This window comes from Castanea sativa, chromosome 1 (assembly GCF_040712315.1).
Source record: "Castanea sativa cultivar Marrone di Chiusa Pesio chromosome 1, ASM4071231v1".
In the NCBI taxonomy this organism is placed as follows: domain Eukaryota; kingdom Viridiplantae; phylum Streptophyta; class Magnoliopsida; order Fagales; family Fagaceae; genus Castanea; species Castanea sativa.
The window spans coordinates 25,987,378-26,004,014 of NC_134013.1; the positions used below are offsets into that span (position 1 = coordinate 25,987,378).

A 16,637-nucleotide genomic window follows, 5' to 3' on the forward strand; every position below is an offset into this window, starting at 1 on the left:
GCCATAATTGCTCTTTTCCTTTCGAGCACTTCTTTCCTTTAGGCACTTCATTTGGGCAGCAAGGATTTCGGTAACCTCATTAACAAAATTCAAATTTTTTCTCACTCTAACCATCACATCATTTCTCTCTCTTCTCTCATACTTTTTGTTAGAATTTTGGCAATGATGTTACCGAAATTTACTTCCTTTATTATTTTTCCAAATAACTTTCAACAGTTCTTATATTACAAATAAACTCATTTTTTTGCAATATTCAGCGTAAAGACTCCAAAAGAATAGTTGGCGTCACTCACTAATTATTAAGACAATTTGTATTATATTTTCTTTTGAAAACACAATTTGTATGATATTAATAAAATATTTTCTATGTTTTTTTTTTTTTTTTGAGAAGCAAAATATTTTCTATGTAATTTATATATACTAAATCATTCCGGGCATAAAACTAGCTTTAACACGATAGAAAAAGTTGAAACATAGGATCAATTTGACACACACAGTAAAAAGTTTGTATTTACCCATACTTTAATTTTGAATTAAAGAAGATTCTAAAAAAAGAACTAAAGAAGAGTTACACAGGTACTGGTCAGTTCAGTTCAGCGACAGCCCTGTTTTTTTTAAAAAAAAAAAAAAAACTCTAATCTAATCCCTCCTCACCGGCGACACCTTGATATCCATCCCAAAAGTTCACGACGGTAAAGTAAAGTTTTATTTTGAATATACACAAATAAATATAGTATGCCACATTCTGCTAATCGATGCTAACCATCTTCTGTATCCATTCCTATTCCTTTCTGTGCTTTTATAGTTATTTGTTGTTGTTTACTGTCATTCCCAGGCTTAGGAGTTAGGAGGGACATCACATCACATCACCCATGCCATGCCCCTTACTTTCTCACTCTCTCCCTACAAGGCTTTGTACGTAAAAATAAGTTTTTGGTTTTTTTTTTTTTTTTTCAACTTTTTTGCACAACGGAAAAACCCCAGTTGGCTACTTGGTTATTGTGGGGGGGTTTTTTGTTTTCTCAAATATGTAACACCCCATAAGGAAAAAAAAAAATTAAAATTTGATTTCTTTGGTTATTGTACGAATTTATTTCTATTATTCGTTTTTTTTTCTCTAGGAATTTTGGAGCTCTAGCATTTGGAAAGTTGTCGAAATTTGAACTGAAATTTCCTATTAAGTGTAGTATTAGGCAGATTCGAATGGCTGCAATGACCCATGAATCTGTCTTAAGTGGTAGCAGCAGTGAGTCAAAAAGAGGTGCCTTGATTGTTTTAGAAGGCTTGGATCGTAGTGGGAAGACTTCACAGTCTAGTAAACTACTCACATACTTGGAGGGATTGGGGCATTCAGCTGAATTATGGCGGTTTCCAGACAGAAGTACGAATGTTGGGCAAATGATATCTATGTACCTCTCCAACAAATCACAATTGGATGATCACACTATCCATCTCCTATTTAGTGCAAACCGTTGGGAGAAGAGGTTTGTTATTATTATTATTATTTTTTTTCCAGCTTGCTGTGATCTGGTTTGTGGTATTTATGTATATAAGCTGGAATGCCTTGTTTTTTCTGATAGTACCTTCAGCGCTTATCAATCTTTATGAACCTTAAGGTTCTCATGAAGACTATGATGATGGGATAACCTGTCCAGGAACAATGTTCTGCTTTGTTTCTCAAATTTACTTTTTCCTGATTCCAATCTATTTATAATTAATCTTCATATCTAAACCAATTGGTTAAAGTATCATATGACAATGACATAGCTAAATTTCATTTAAGTTCTGATAATTTTTATTAAATTTGTTACCAATCTGCATATCAAAACCAAAAGTTTGCTGCTCCGTTCTTTTGTTTCCAAGTAAAAGAGTTGCTCTAGTTTAGAACATCAGAGGGCAGCCAATAAGTTTGTAAGGACAAGTTGAATGTTCATAAACTGTCATGGATCTCACGGTTTTCTATTTCTAGAGGCTCTGATGACGTATAGGATGGTGTATTCCATATTAAAGGAGCATCTTTGAGGGGGGCAATAGGTGCACAATTCTCTTTGAGGAGCATATGAGGTGCTAAGGTGCCTTGAAAGGTTGCTTTTTTTGGTTGGACTAGTTTAAATTTTTACTGTGGATAATTTCAGAAAATTAAACATATTATTGATTGGTATCTATCTGCAAGATTAGTGGGGAGTCAGTTAAGCATCTTGTATTTTATTGTTCAGTGGCAATATCTTTGGCTATTGGTATTTTCATTATTTGGCATATCTTGGGTTATGTAGAAAACTTGATAATTCAGATGCTTGGTTGTTGGCAAGCAAGATTTGATCACCGTTAGAATTCAAAAATCTAGAAGGCTGTTCATTTGCACGTATCATGGACAATTTGGCCGGGGAGGAATAGTAGCATTTTTAAGGTGTTGAACATCTCAGCATGTTATTAAACAGTCTCTTTTGAGATCTTTGTATGATTGGATTTCAACGGTTATACTTGAACTGCATTACTTTTAATTGGCTTGTGAAAATCATTTTCATATATAGATAATTTGAATTTTTGAGTCCTTGAACTTATTAATTGTTTATGAATCCCTGGCATGTCAGCATATTTCTTCTTATTATTTTTTCTTCCAAATCTTGGTGCTTGGATACTTGAGATTTGTTGTAATTTTATGTTCTCTGTTTGGCAGCCCATTGATTGATGCATTGTTACATATATTTAGGCTTCCATTTGCTCTTATATTTGTTCCTCATTTAATGTGTATGCCTTATATTCTACCTTGTAACGTATATTCATAACTCCATTGAGATTAATACAATACACACAAAATTCTTGATCTTACATGGTATTAGAGGGTCTTATGACCTAACCCAACTTCCACCCTGTTTTTTTGTTTTAGTTATTTTCATACTTTTGAGTCGAGGACTCATGGTAACCTTGCTGTGCTGCCCTGCGTTCTCGCCACACCATCGCTGTATCAGCCTACAATGCTACTGTGTTACCCAGTAGCCTTGCGTAGAGGACTCATGGTCCCATTGTTGTTGACCCTGACCTTAGTACCTATATGCTTCATGTCCGCCACTTATTTAGTGCATTCAAAATTAGGCCTCAACAATCTCCCTGCGTCCTCTAAACGCTGTTGCACCTGCTTTTTGCTTACTTGGGTAGTGTGCCCTTGGGAAGCCATGCTGTCATCTAGTTGACCGTGAGGGACAATTGAGTTAAGACTGTATGTGGCACACAAATCATGGATTGCTATAATGCACACCTTTTTAGTTGTGTGTTCTGCCACACATTCAATAAGACCTTTTTCCATGGATTTCTTTAGGAAACATTTTGCCTAACTTAACCTTTGGGCTTGTTGATCTCCATTTCTCTCACCATGTTTGTTAGCTTTGAAGGCAACCAATGGCCTCAAACAGGCCCTTCGTGTTTGGTTGGTTTTAGCAGTTCAACTCCTTTATCCTCCAATTTGGCTTTGGCATAATTGAGTTGATCACTCCATGTTTGTAACCATCATTGGGGAGTAGTACGCCGAACTCATGCATGGTGAGGGAAGAATAATGAGCGTGAAACAGAGGTGAGACAAGGCGGATAGCCTAAATTGATGATACGAGGCATGAGATGAGCATAAGGCAATGATTACTAAGCCTAGAATCCAGTTTGACCATGAGACATTAGTGAGTATATCACTTCTAGAAGCAAGTATTTTAATGTGTCCTTCTCTTCCTTGGCCTTGTCTCCCTCCTTCCATCCCTACCTCAAAAAGGGAATCTTTGCCCCTATTTATAGTCACGGATGGTATCAGGGGAAGAATCCACTCCTCAAGTCCCATTGTGACAAATGTCACCAGGCTGGGAGGGGCACGTGTTAAACGGCACAAAGATCATCCATCCATAAGTTGTTTAGAGCATGGGAAACCTATAGCAGCATAGGCCGCCAGAAAGGCTCACCTCCCCTAATGGTTCCCTGGTGCACTTATCCATCGTTTCTGTAATCACTCCAAGCCACAATCCTCATGTCATTCCTTAATTAATACCATACTGCACTGAATCCGTAAAGGACCGGCGCCCTAAACCCCATCCCAGATTTTTGGCTAGCATGCTTAGTCTTTGTCAGAGTAAGGGAACCCGTTGCGACTTTGTCCAGATTTTGGGCAATTTGTGGAGGGGAATCTCATCTGTTCATTCTGGCAAAGGTATGCTGAAAATCAAAGCCAGGCAATATTAGGCACTTAGTCCAATAAACTCTCTTGGGAGTCAGGTGTCTCCTTTGTCGGTGGCTGTGGTGCCATCATGGGCTCGGTAGTATCTTGTTGCAATACCCTTGAACACCTTATATACTACCTTGTAATGTTTATTTGTAACTCCATTGAGATGAATACATTACACACAAAAATTCTCAGTCTTACAATTGCCATTTTCTTAAATTTCATATCGATATCCTATCTTTTTACTGCCAAAAAAAAAATTGTTAATCTTTACTGATCTTCAAAGTGAGATTCTTGTTACTTTTTAATAGGATTAATAGGGTACTAAACATTGCACCCCCAATTCTGTGCATGATTTAGCAGTGAGAGATTTCGAAATGTTGTGATTTCAAAAAAAAGTTAAGGTTTCATCAATTTAAATGAGACATACAAGGGAAGTGTATGGTATAGAATCTTTTAGCTTTATGTTGTGCTTCCACAATCTGGATTTGGCATGGGTAGGCTATTGGGTTGTGGTTGGACTGTTTATAGTGGTTTTTAGAGCATATTTTCTGTGATCACTTGTATAATATGGTGATTATGGTCATAAATGTTCCAGAATGTGAAACGACAAATTTGTGTGCATTTTTATGGCTACTCTTAATGCAGAGTGTATATAGTAAATATGTTCCAATTAAGCTATGGAGCCTGTGGGGAAATTTTGCTTAAATTTGGATATGTTTGCTTAGGTGGTAAGACAATCACGATCTTGTGGTTCAATTGGTTGTGTGCAATGTGGTCATGGTATTTAAATTTGGATATAATGGTTATGAGACATATTGTCCATATCCCATTTCATTCATATAACTTATGGTCAGAACTCATAAGCATTATGGACTGGATGTGAAAAATTGATGCGTGGGCACTTGATGTTTAGCTTGTTGCAATGCAGTGTGTATGTACTATGTAATAGAATTGTGCCATTTTAAGCTGGGGAGCATATGGAAGATATTTTTTTTGAGTTGCATATGGCGACTTAGGTGATTCTTGTGGCTTGAGTTGTTGTATGCAGTATGGGCATGCAGGGGGAATCCACTTGTTGGTAAGAGAGGCTCTTGAACCATGACAATTAACCCGTATATCCAGGACCCTTTACTGACTGATATTATGCTATTCAAATTGTAATAGGTGGAATTCTTTGATTCCACTATGTGTTCTTGCAAGATTGGTTTATACTTTCAAGTTGAAAAAATTCAATTGTAGATGGGATAAAAAATTTTGTGCCTTTTAAAAGTGACGGCACCTGGGTTTTTTTTTTTCCTGAACATTATTTCTTGGTTCAAACATTTAGTGACAATGTGAATGAGCACTCTATTGACTGTGGCTGGACTTGTACTCAGTTGCCCGTAATGCATGCGCAGATTGTTGATGGAAACTAAATTAAAAACTGGAACAACGCTCATTGTCGACCGTTATTCGTACTCTGGGGTGGCTTTCTCCTCTGCCAAAGGACTTGACCTTGAATGGTGTAAGGTGAAGACATGGTTCAGACTGTTCTTAAATGAAGTATATGTTTTTTATGTTGTTATTGGGAAAGAGGTCTTCTTTTTGCAGGCACCAGAGATTGGGTTGCTGTCTCCAGATCTGGTACTTTACCTTGACATACAGCCAGAGGTAAGTTGAAACTAAAATAATGTTGATTATAATAATTAACGAAAGTAAAGATCAAAAGACTTCAGTCATATTATCAGCATGTGTTTCTTTTTTGATAGGATAGCTTTCATTGCAAACAGACTACTCCATGTTTGATTTCATTTGTGCCATATTGTCCACATCAAACATAATGGGACTGAATTCCAAATGTCCAACTATTGCTTACCTACCCTATTTCTCCAATCAAACAAAAGATCAATGACCTTCTCCGTAACACCCATTGGATCCGAAAAGATCAAAAGGCAAAGCTCTAGAAGTCAGACGCAACAGTGTAGTGTAAAAATGGGTGATCCACCATCTCCCCATTACACCTACACATATAGTACCACCCTATTAGCGTATTTCCATGCTATGAGATTATCATATGTTAGGATCTTCCCCCAAACCATGGTCCAGTATGTATTTCTTTGAGTTCTATAGGAAGCTTGCTTTCTTTAAATATTTTTGAGGCGTAAAAGTGTCCTTCCTGAGAGCCAGTTTACCTTGCGTTGAAAGATTTCAGCATGTTCATTTTATGTAACTTGTTTTTAGACCTTTACAATAAATTGTTTCATACATGCAGACAGATTCTAGGTTGTTGACACCACCTTACCCTTATGAGAACAGGTAATGAAGAAAGTGGGAGGGGAAAGAATAAAAAAAGATGAATCATGTATCATTTTATGCTGGGAATTCACGAACCAAAATAACTGAGTCTAATGGTTCTGTGAAATTGGATAACCATCCATTGAGCCACTGATGATTTTTTCTTACAGCAAGAGTTTTGTTTGGGGTGTGGGGTGGGTGGATGGAACCTAGGTTCTCCCTATGGGGAGAACTGGACAGTGCCACTGTTATAATTTGTTAAAGATTGATTTTGCGCATTTGTAAGATTGTTGTAGACAAGGGTGAGTGAATGTAACTAATACATCATAGGTTTATATCAAGATAGCACTTAGTGTGCCTTAGCAATCATAGAGAGTATATTAGTTCTTTGAATGAAATAATAGAAATTGCATTAGGGTATAATACTGGTGGAGGATGAACCTGATGTGCGTGCACACACAATGTACACATTGCACATACCATATCCTTCTAAAGTGCACATGCACACCCACACACCCACACACGGACTATATACCTCTGGGACTGAGATGTCTTTTCAAAATCTTCAGAAAGCTGCAGAGAGAGGAGGATATGGAGGTGAGAGATATGAGCAGCTCGAGTTTCAGAAGAAAGTTGCCAAATGCTATCAAGGGCTCCATGATGCCTCTTGGAAGGTAATTTTATGGTTCATGTGTATGTATGTATTGTGATTATTTTGTTTCATGTAGTGATATTTTGAATCAGAGAAAATGCATATATGACTCTGGTTGTAATTCTATCTGGTGGGAGGCACCTAGGAGCCTGCCACTACTTAGGATAAAACTATTCTTCAACAGCTACTTCATATATTCTATTTCAGCTATTAAACTTTTTGCCATAAAACATTCCAATTCTACTCCATGATGGTAACGCAGCTAAGCAAGAGTTTGTTGTTGATTGATTTCAGTTTGCATTATCTTTATCCTTCCTTTAATATATTTTTTAAAGAATGCTAAAATATTTGTTTTTAGATGATAAGTGGCTAGGCAAAATAATTCATTAGCAATAGGTTAACTTCAAGTCCAAATTTTGGCCTGCATCAAGGGGCCAAAATGGCTTTGAGCTCAAGTGCCAACACAAAACTAGCAAGCACTGTAGCTTATCCATCCTAATTTGTTTTTATCCTTTTTTTTTTTAATTAAAAAAAATCTGTCTTCTCTCTCTTCCCAATGCACATACAACACATATTCCCTCTTTCTCTCTCGCTAAACTCCCAAATTTTGTCTTTGTTTTAACTCCGCTCTAAAATCCTCAAGGTGATGGTTGTGGATGAATTTGGGGGTGTTTTTGGAGGAATTTGGTACTCGATGGCCACTGTCGTGGTGGCAGGAGGTGGTGGCTTCATTCACCAGAGGATCTTGATGGGAATTTGGGTATTTTTGTGATGGGTTTTGATGTGATGACGATAGTTGGAGGCTCTTGCAGAGTGTATTTGAAAAGTGATTACCTAAAATAGAAATAATGGGGCTTATGGTTAAATTTTCGCTAAACTTTGGATTAATATGATGGGAATGCTCTAATAGCACTTATTCCATCTGAAGTTATGTTTTTTGTTGATTCTCATCAATTTTACTCGGAGTTTATCTTTATTGATGGACACAAAAATAGTAAAAAGAAAAAGGAAGCTAAGTTTAGATAGTAAGAACAATATTCTGTTTTGGAGTTAAATTCTTTGGTTTCTTCTATTTTTTGGTGGAGTTTTTCTTTTTCTTTTTTCAGTTTCTTCTATTTTATGGTCGAGTTTTTCTTTTTCTTTTTTCAAAGACCAGACTCATTAGACGTCTAATACTACCTGCCCATAGTGTCTGACCGTGGTCTATGCAGCTTTGTGTTAGTAAAGTTCGATTTTGGTGCATGGATTGCTTTGGATGTTTGAACTTGTATTCTTGATTGATTACAGATAATTGATGCCTGCCAACCAATAGAAGATATTGAGAAACAACTGCAAGAAATTGTATTGGATTGTGTCCTGACATGCCAGAAAGGCAAACCCCTTTCCAACCTTTGGTCAGGTTAACTCTTGCAGCCTCTTATTGTTGTTATTTATTTCCCTTCACTATGGAAAGGGATTATGCATTTGTATCTCTGCTAACTTGTCCAAGAATTTTTTTACACCTTGGTATGGGTTTAAAATTCTGGTAGTGTTTTATGATCACACGTTCAACCCTTGTTTTAATGACAAAGGAGGTCACTGAATTTAATAGTTGAATTAAATTGTGAAAATTCTATATTTTGCAAACAATGAGTTGTATGAGATTAGCTGTTGGCTTGAAGGAATTTTATCTTTCTCATATTTTTCTTAGTTGAAAAAAAAAAATTGGAGCTTTAATGTTCATGTCAAATTCTCCATTATAATGTCTGTTGAGATATATGTGAATCTGATGCTCAGTACTTACGGATTTAGATTCTCAGATAAAGTTTATACAAATCTAGATTGGAACCGTGTGATGTGATGCTCACCTTAGTTTCTTTACATTAACCATGATCTTGCTATTTCACCTTAACGTATTTAGAATATCATTTTGTTATGAGTTTGTAATGAGTCAAGAGCAAAATAGTAATAACATTGTAATCATCCACATATACAAATAATATTTGATGATGCGAAGAAAATTAGGAGGCTGGATGTTTCAGACTTAAAAGGACTACTTGTTCTTTTGATGGTCTGGAAAAGAAAGAAAAACGATCAAAGGTGACCGGGGTTGCCGGCCAAGAACCCTCCGATGATAAAGTTAGTTTTCTCTCTATATTTTTGGAGTTCCAACTTTTTGGGAAATATAAAGCGTACTTTCTTTTGGTCTGAAAGGGCGTTTATATACTGTCAGTTATCAAATTTGTAACCTCCTCTGGATTTGAGGAGGTGTGAGGGTTTAGGAATCACCCTTTCAACTGTTTAGGAGTTATATTTTTTCTCACAAAACGGTCACTGAAAGTTATGTGTGTGATTTGGAGTTGTTATATTCACTTTGGAAATTTTCTCAAGTGTCAAGGGCTTGTCCAGGGAACCTCGTCCAGGGAACCTACGGTCAGGTGCATCTTGCTCCTAACATAAGGCCGTTCCTTTCTGGACGATCTTTCAGGACGAGGCTGATGGTTCACTTAGATGACATGGCATGGAGTTATAGAATCGTCCACGTAAAGCCCCGTCTACGCACTTTACTGCATGGACGGGCTTATTCAGGACGAGTTCTTGCAACCTTTGTCTACTTGGTTTTTCCACGCACGACCTCTATGGATGAAGCTAGAGTTGTATTTTTATACCCCATCAATATTTATGTTTAAGGGCAATTAAACTTTGAATGCCCAAAACATGCTTCTTGAGACAGTGCGGTATCAAAGCCTTAATTTTTCTTCGTCCTGCCGTCGCAAGAGTTCACTATTGCTGTCTAGCGTCTAGACATCGCAAAATTGGACCAGACTTGAACATGAGGGAAAAATACCTGACCCAAACCTAAAAATTTTGACTCATAAGTTGTAACCCAACCTGACCCAGTTGACTTGTGACCGACCTTTTTTTTTTTTTTTTTTTTTACTGTGTTTTGTCTGTGTTTTTTATTTTGTTTTTCTATAAATAAAATTCTAACCTAACTGGTCTACTTGTTTGTTTTGAACTTTACAGTGCTCAACTCATTAAATTGACAATTAATGCCAGCGTCACGACATTTTTTTTTTATATGTTAATTTTTTCAAGCCATTCAAAAAAATATAATTATATATATATGCGAAACTATACTATTAGTCCTTGAAGTTTATCTTGTGTGCGCAATTGGTCCTCTAAGTTTTTAAAATGAGCAATATAAGAAAAAAACTAGACCTATTCCAATTCAAATCTTTATCTTAATCCGGTACAAAAAATCTCCATTTACGGTGAAAGAGTTAAATTGATGATTTTTAATGGAAGCACAAATTCATAAATTTATTTGCATTGTTTTGACTTGCAAGTTAGCATGCACTTGTATTATGAAAATTTTTGTTTTTCGGCTGCGTTTTGGACCCAAGAGCCGCTGCCACGGCCAACTTATTTATGGATGCAATGTGCATCGGAGAAAAAATCATTAATGACAAATACTGCTTTGTACTATAGATAGAAACAGGGCAGCAGTTCACGAGGCTCATAGCGGTCCAAACTATGAGATCATCCACCTTACAATATGGACTTTCTGATTCAATTCGAAGTCTCAAGGCTGCTTAGGGTGAAAACTCAAGCTGAAGAGGACGTGTTTTGGGAAACTAACACTGAATCAGTCATGGAGGTGGGTTAGGGCTGTGCGAGAGGAGGGAAGGGGGTCAGTGGTTGTTTGGAGAAGGATGTGTGAAGCAGGAGGCCACTGTCTCCAGCGGAGGGCGGCGGCGTCACCGGTAGCTAGGCCTTGGAACTGTTCATTCTCTCTCCCCTCTCTCATGGTTTGTAATTCAGATTGCGAATGAAGATTTTTTTTTTGGTATCGGGTTAGGATAAATATTTAAATTAGAATGGGTCTAGTTTCGTTTCTTTCTTATGTGTAGATTTAATAAAAATAAATGCCACATCATTTAAAAAGGAGAGATGCTACGTCCACAATATTTTTACAACATTTTCACAACAAATCATAAATAGTTAGTTGTTATTGGTTCAAATTTAAACCTAATACTAAGATTACTTTTTTGCCTCAACAATAACAATCAGTAACAACCTGCCACTTAAGATTTGTTGTAAAAATGTTATGAAAATATTGTGGACATATCATTTCTCTTTAAAAAAAATGCAAGGTCATTATTCCGTTAGTCACATAAGCAATACCACTATCGGAAGTTAATCGAAAGATTTATATTGCTCATTTTGAAAACTTGAGGGACCGATTGCGCATATATATATATCCATAATAATGCCATTCAAATACAATATAATGGCCTCAAGAAAGTAGTTAAAACCTTTATCTGGTTGTATACAAGTGAATTGAAAAATGAATGATTGCGCCATTTTCTCACTTTAATAACACGCCAATATTTTTAGATACCAAGGGGGTATTTGGTACATGATTTCAAACAACAATTTTCAGTTTTTAAATAACATTACACTTATTTTTATACACTTTTTCACTCACATGTATTTCCAAAAAACTCTTTAAACTTGAAACTTGTTGTTTAAACACACGTGCATACCAAACAGCCCCAAATGACGCAGTTCATGCTCTAAGATAATTTGGTTGTAGTAGAAGCATTCATTATTGTGAAAAGAGTGAAGCATAAATATATCAATGAAATTGACATAAATTATGGATGTTTAAGTCAATTTTTTAGCCTCTTCTCCAAAAAAGAAAATCAATTTTTTAGCTGTTCATGGCCAAAATAGACAACTTTTTTTTTTTCAAAATAAAAGATTATGGGTGAGTTTAGTTCAGCTTTTTGATATTGTGATTTTTGAAAAAGTGGCAGTTTCAAAAAGTGCGGTATAAAACTGGGCTTTTAAAAAAAAACAAAGCATGTGGTAAAAGCTGTTAAAAAATGTTTTTTTTTTTTAAAAGCTGAATATTTAGCTAGTACTTATAAAAGTGGAAATTTAAATTATAAATTACCAAAAAGGAAAAAAATATTTATATAAAGGAATTTATTACATACTTAGTATCAACTTAATAATAATAATAATAATAATAATAATAATAATTACTTCATGTTAATAATAAATAACTCTCTTAATAAAAGATTTTGTAAAAAAATATTTGGCTTTAGCATTTCTCTTTTAAAGAAGTATTATATCCACAACATTTTTGCAACACTTTCACAACAAATTTTACATAGTAGATTGTTATTGGTTTTAATTTGAACTTATCACTGAAATTGTTTTTTCATTCATCAATAACAACTTGTCACTTACTCATTCACCCACGTTGTGAAATAATTTGTATTCATGCTTCTTATATTTTCTTCCACATTGCTTTAGCTAAACGAACAAACCCAAAACCTTTTTTTTTTTCTTTCTCTTTTTTCTCATCTACTCCTTCACTTCTTCCTCATCTTCTTATTGTCCTTTTCTTTTAATTTCCTCCAGACATTTCATTTCATCCAAATTTTATCTTCTCTCACTAGCCTTTCTTTTTTTTTTTTTTTTTTTTTTCTAATTTGTACGTCTTCCTTTTCTATATTTTCCTTCATAGACACACCCTTAATCTTCAGAGACCAAATAAATGGATATTCTTTTATTCTTAGAATAAATAGCTTATTGAGAGAGAGAGAGAGGCATGTTCAGCGAGGTGTAAGGCTTGGCAAGTCCGACAAAGAGTTTGGTCAATAGCGACATTGATGTTCTAGTGGTAATATTTGTTTAGTTATTGGGCTTTTTTTGTGCATTTTGTCTTTAGAATAGAGGTGTAAAGTTAGGGTTTTAAGAGAAAATTGTGGGCAATTTAGGAAAAGGATGTATCCAACGGTATTATTTATGTTTGAACAAATGCGTGTTTTGTAATTGCAGCTTAAAGGCAGCCACACAAAAATGCAGAAAAACACGATTTGGAGGAGAACACGTGCTTTTAAATTTTTTGACCAAACACACTTTTTTAATTTTTCGTTTGACAAATGCACGTTTTAGGCCCAAAACGTCGAACCAAACATGCACTATGTTCCTTAGAGCGGGAGTTGCTTAAAAATAACATGATATTTATAAAAGAGACCATGTAAAAATGAGTAAAGAATCAAACTTTGATACTGTTGAGGACTCTTTTTTTACCCCACGTGGCATTACTTCATTGGCAACTCATGCCACATCAACATATTATTGATTTTTTGGGTAAATCTCTTTAAAGCTCAAAATAAGCTCATATCTCATTCAACTACATGGATTGGGCTCGCATGGCCCGCGAGATCCTTACTTCAAGAGGCGGATTCATGGTCCACATTTCCTTTTCATCAATTGGGATCATAACTCATGACATCATCAACATCAACATATGGATCAGGCTTAAGCAATGAATCAAAACTCATGGCCCATATTACCTCTCTTACACTCATGGCAAGCGGCTTCTTCAACAAGAGCCCATATTTACACAAAATGACAAAACCCGAGGTACGTCATCTCATTCTCGACTTATGATCCAAGCTCATGAGTCTCTTTGGGAAAATTTTGGGAGTCATAGTTTGGAGGGCCAAGAGGTATGTTCAGTAAAACTCCAGCGGTTTAAAGTTGATAAAAGAGACACGTTGCTTGGCGTGTCTTCTCCAACTCCTTGAACTCTGACGAGTCCGTGTGTAGCGGGTAACATATGGTAAACATCTCTTATCACAGAGCACTTAAAATGATAAAATTCTCCATTGCTCTTTTCCTAAAACTTAATATTCATTATGTGACAAATATTTAATATCCCCAGCCATCTAACTGCTAGGAAAATAACTGTTCATTCAATCCCTAGCTGTTGCTATACAAATTTAGAAACCTCATTATATTATTCTACATAAATCTTATTACTACTTTCAGCTAAAATCCAACTCAAACACATGACCTAATCTGATTGGCTATCTTTAATCTCCAACTATATGCAAAATATTCATGATATCTCTCAATACCCAGTTACTGTCTGCCACAATCAGACCATATATTTCTCTGATAGCTACCAGCGCAGAGCATTAAATACTTTTCTTGCTCACCAAGATTATGTCACAACACAATGAGACCTTGACTAAATCTTTAAAGCTTCATTAACTTTTAACCAATCTTTCTATTACTTACTAGAAATGTGTTGTAATGGAACCTTGCACCAAAAACACAAACACCTGAAAAATGAAACATTTCCAGTAGAACCCCAACAGTGTATTCAGCACTTGACGCCTGGCTGGAAGTGATATCATCAGTCATTTAATACTGAAATCCTAGCTGCCAGCTGCTATACCCAAAATAGCAAGATACCCCTGAAAGAGATCTTACCATTTTCAGTCAAATCCATAAAGTAAATGTTGAATGCCCTCTCTAGCAGTTTGAAATCACACAGCTGACCTCATTTGCTTCTGCCCAAAGCAACAGTTGACTTATGACAGTTATAACAGCTTTTTCTGGTAGCTGGGACAGCTTTTTCAGAACAGATGTAACAGTTGATCCAGCAGCCTGAGCATTACTGATTTTTCTTCATTTGGCTAAAACCAAAACTAACCAAGGTAACTATCTTTTTCTTGCCAAAATACTTTCCTTTTCTGCTGCTCTTTCCCCAACAGCTCTTACCTAAAACAGTAAGAATACCTTAAACCTAAACATACCATTTTTGTCCAAATCTTAAGATGGATTCTTTGAAGATTTATTGCTAATGGGGACAAATTTTGGCTAAGATTATTTGCTAAATACCCCCTTAAACTCAGCTAAATAGGACCCCTCATCAACACCTCAAAGGGAGGACACAAATGGAGAAGAGCAACTCTTTCACAAATCTCTCTATTCTATCTCCCTCTAATTATCTTCTCAAGCTCTTAAAGAAATTCTGAGGTTTTAGTTTCAAAATCAGGAACTAAACTCTTTAGCCATTAGCTCATAAATGCCCTTCATAGGCCTTCATACACCCTCCAGTAGAAAATCCTAATAGAAATACCCAGCAGCCCTGCTAAACACTTTCTCTCTCACTGCCCATACTACCAAATAACTCACTACTTACTACATATACTTTCTCTAAGCTACCTATACTCTCTCTAAAAGCACACCCCTAGCTCTCAAATACTCCCTTACTCCCCACTTATAAGCTCTTTATAAGCTCCTGTCCATCCCAGCAGTAAATCCCAACAGCTTGGCTAAACACACTACAACACCATTACTCTCTTAGACTCATTCTCTCACTCTCCATATTCAGAAAATACGTTTATCTTACTGATCCTATCCCCAAATACTTAAACACATCTTTATACTCTTCTCTTACAAAATCTTTCTCCTTGGAAAGCAATCTTTACAACTTCAACGGTTATAATCGCATATTTTTACTATCTTTAACTACCATATCTCTCATACTTCTATATACCATACATATTACAAATGCTACATCCCACAAAACACTCATATCTCTAAACATCTCTTTCTCCACTTCTCTTACACAATCTCATACACATTTACTACACCATTACATATAACACACTACACTCATCTAAACTCCACTCTCATACACTCTCACTCTGAAGTTCTACTTTTTTGCTGCTCATAAACACATATCAATACTCTTCTCTATCTCTCTTATAAAACCCATTTTCATGAAAGACATAAACTTTTAGTGCTAAAGCCCTTCTCCTGGAAGGCACCAAGATCTCATATAAAAGCCCTTCTTATGGAAGGCACAAATTCATCTTACATAAAGCCCTTCTCTTAGAAGGTACAAATACTTTATACAAAATCCCTTCTGATGGAAGGCAACATTATTCATAACTTCACAACAACTAAAAGAGCATTGTCAAGGAGAAAACTCATTTAAGTGCATGATAAGAAGGACAAGCTTAACCAGCCCCTACGCACAGCTGGGCATACTCTCTCTCCCTCTAGTTGCACCCATTTTTCCCTCTCAATCTTGAAACTATCATGGCAAACTGCCTCTCTACCGCTGGGGTCACTTTGCTGGGATATCATCAACTCACATAAGCCGTATAGCTGAGCTACAAACCATACAAAGATAAGTGATTTTGCTTCCATATCTTTAAATATACATCATTTAGTACATGATTACTTCACATTTAAATACATATTACTTTATTCCAATTATTATTACAACTATTAACCAAGGCTTAAACTCATTTAAATGCATGATAAGAGGGGCAAGCTTAACTAGCCTCTACCGCTGGCATTCTGTTGAAATCCTATCAGCTCACTGATGCTACACAGCTGAAGCTATAAACCGTACAAAGATAAGTGACTTTGCTTCCATATCTTTAAATTTACGTCATTGAGACATGATTACTTAACTTCTAAATAAATACTACTTTATTTCAACTACTATTACAACTACTAATCAAACCTATTATATCAAACACATATTACATATTTATTCAACCATTATCACGATTCTTAGACTTTGGCTTTGATGGTTTTGTAGGCTTAAAAGTACACTGGTAGCCGTTGGACCACGTGGCCCAATGTTGAACTTCGGGACGCAACTCCTTAAACAAACTCGGGTCTAGCAAGGTCACCCCT

General features: G+C 35.9%; 1 protein-coding gene across 3 annotated transcripts; it reads left to right on the top strand.

Annotated features, from left to right (window-relative positions):
* Positions 1-556: 556 nt before the first annotated feature.
* Positions 557-8,748, top strand: LOC142640554 (thymidylate kinase). 3 transcript variants are annotated; one of them, XM_075814701.1, is made up of 7 exons: positions 557-692; positions 836-915; positions 1,122-1,484; positions 5,599-5,710; positions 5,792-5,851; positions 7,045-7,149; positions 8,415-8,748. In XM_075814701.1, the coding sequence occupies exons 2-7, from the start codon at positions 878-880 to the stop codon at positions 8,529-8,531; spliced, it is 795 nt and encodes a 264-aa protein (XP_075670816.1). In that variant the 5' UTR covers positions 557-692; positions 836-877; the 3' UTR covers positions 8,532-8,748. The 3 variants fall into 3 exon arrangements, with proteins under 3 accessions (XP_075670816.1, XP_075670832.1, XP_075670824.1); XM_075814709.1 differs by having other exon boundaries at positions 607-697; XM_075814717.1 differs by lacking the exon at positions 836-915 and having other exon boundaries at positions 562-692.
* Positions 8,749-16,637: the final 7,889 nt, after the last annotated feature.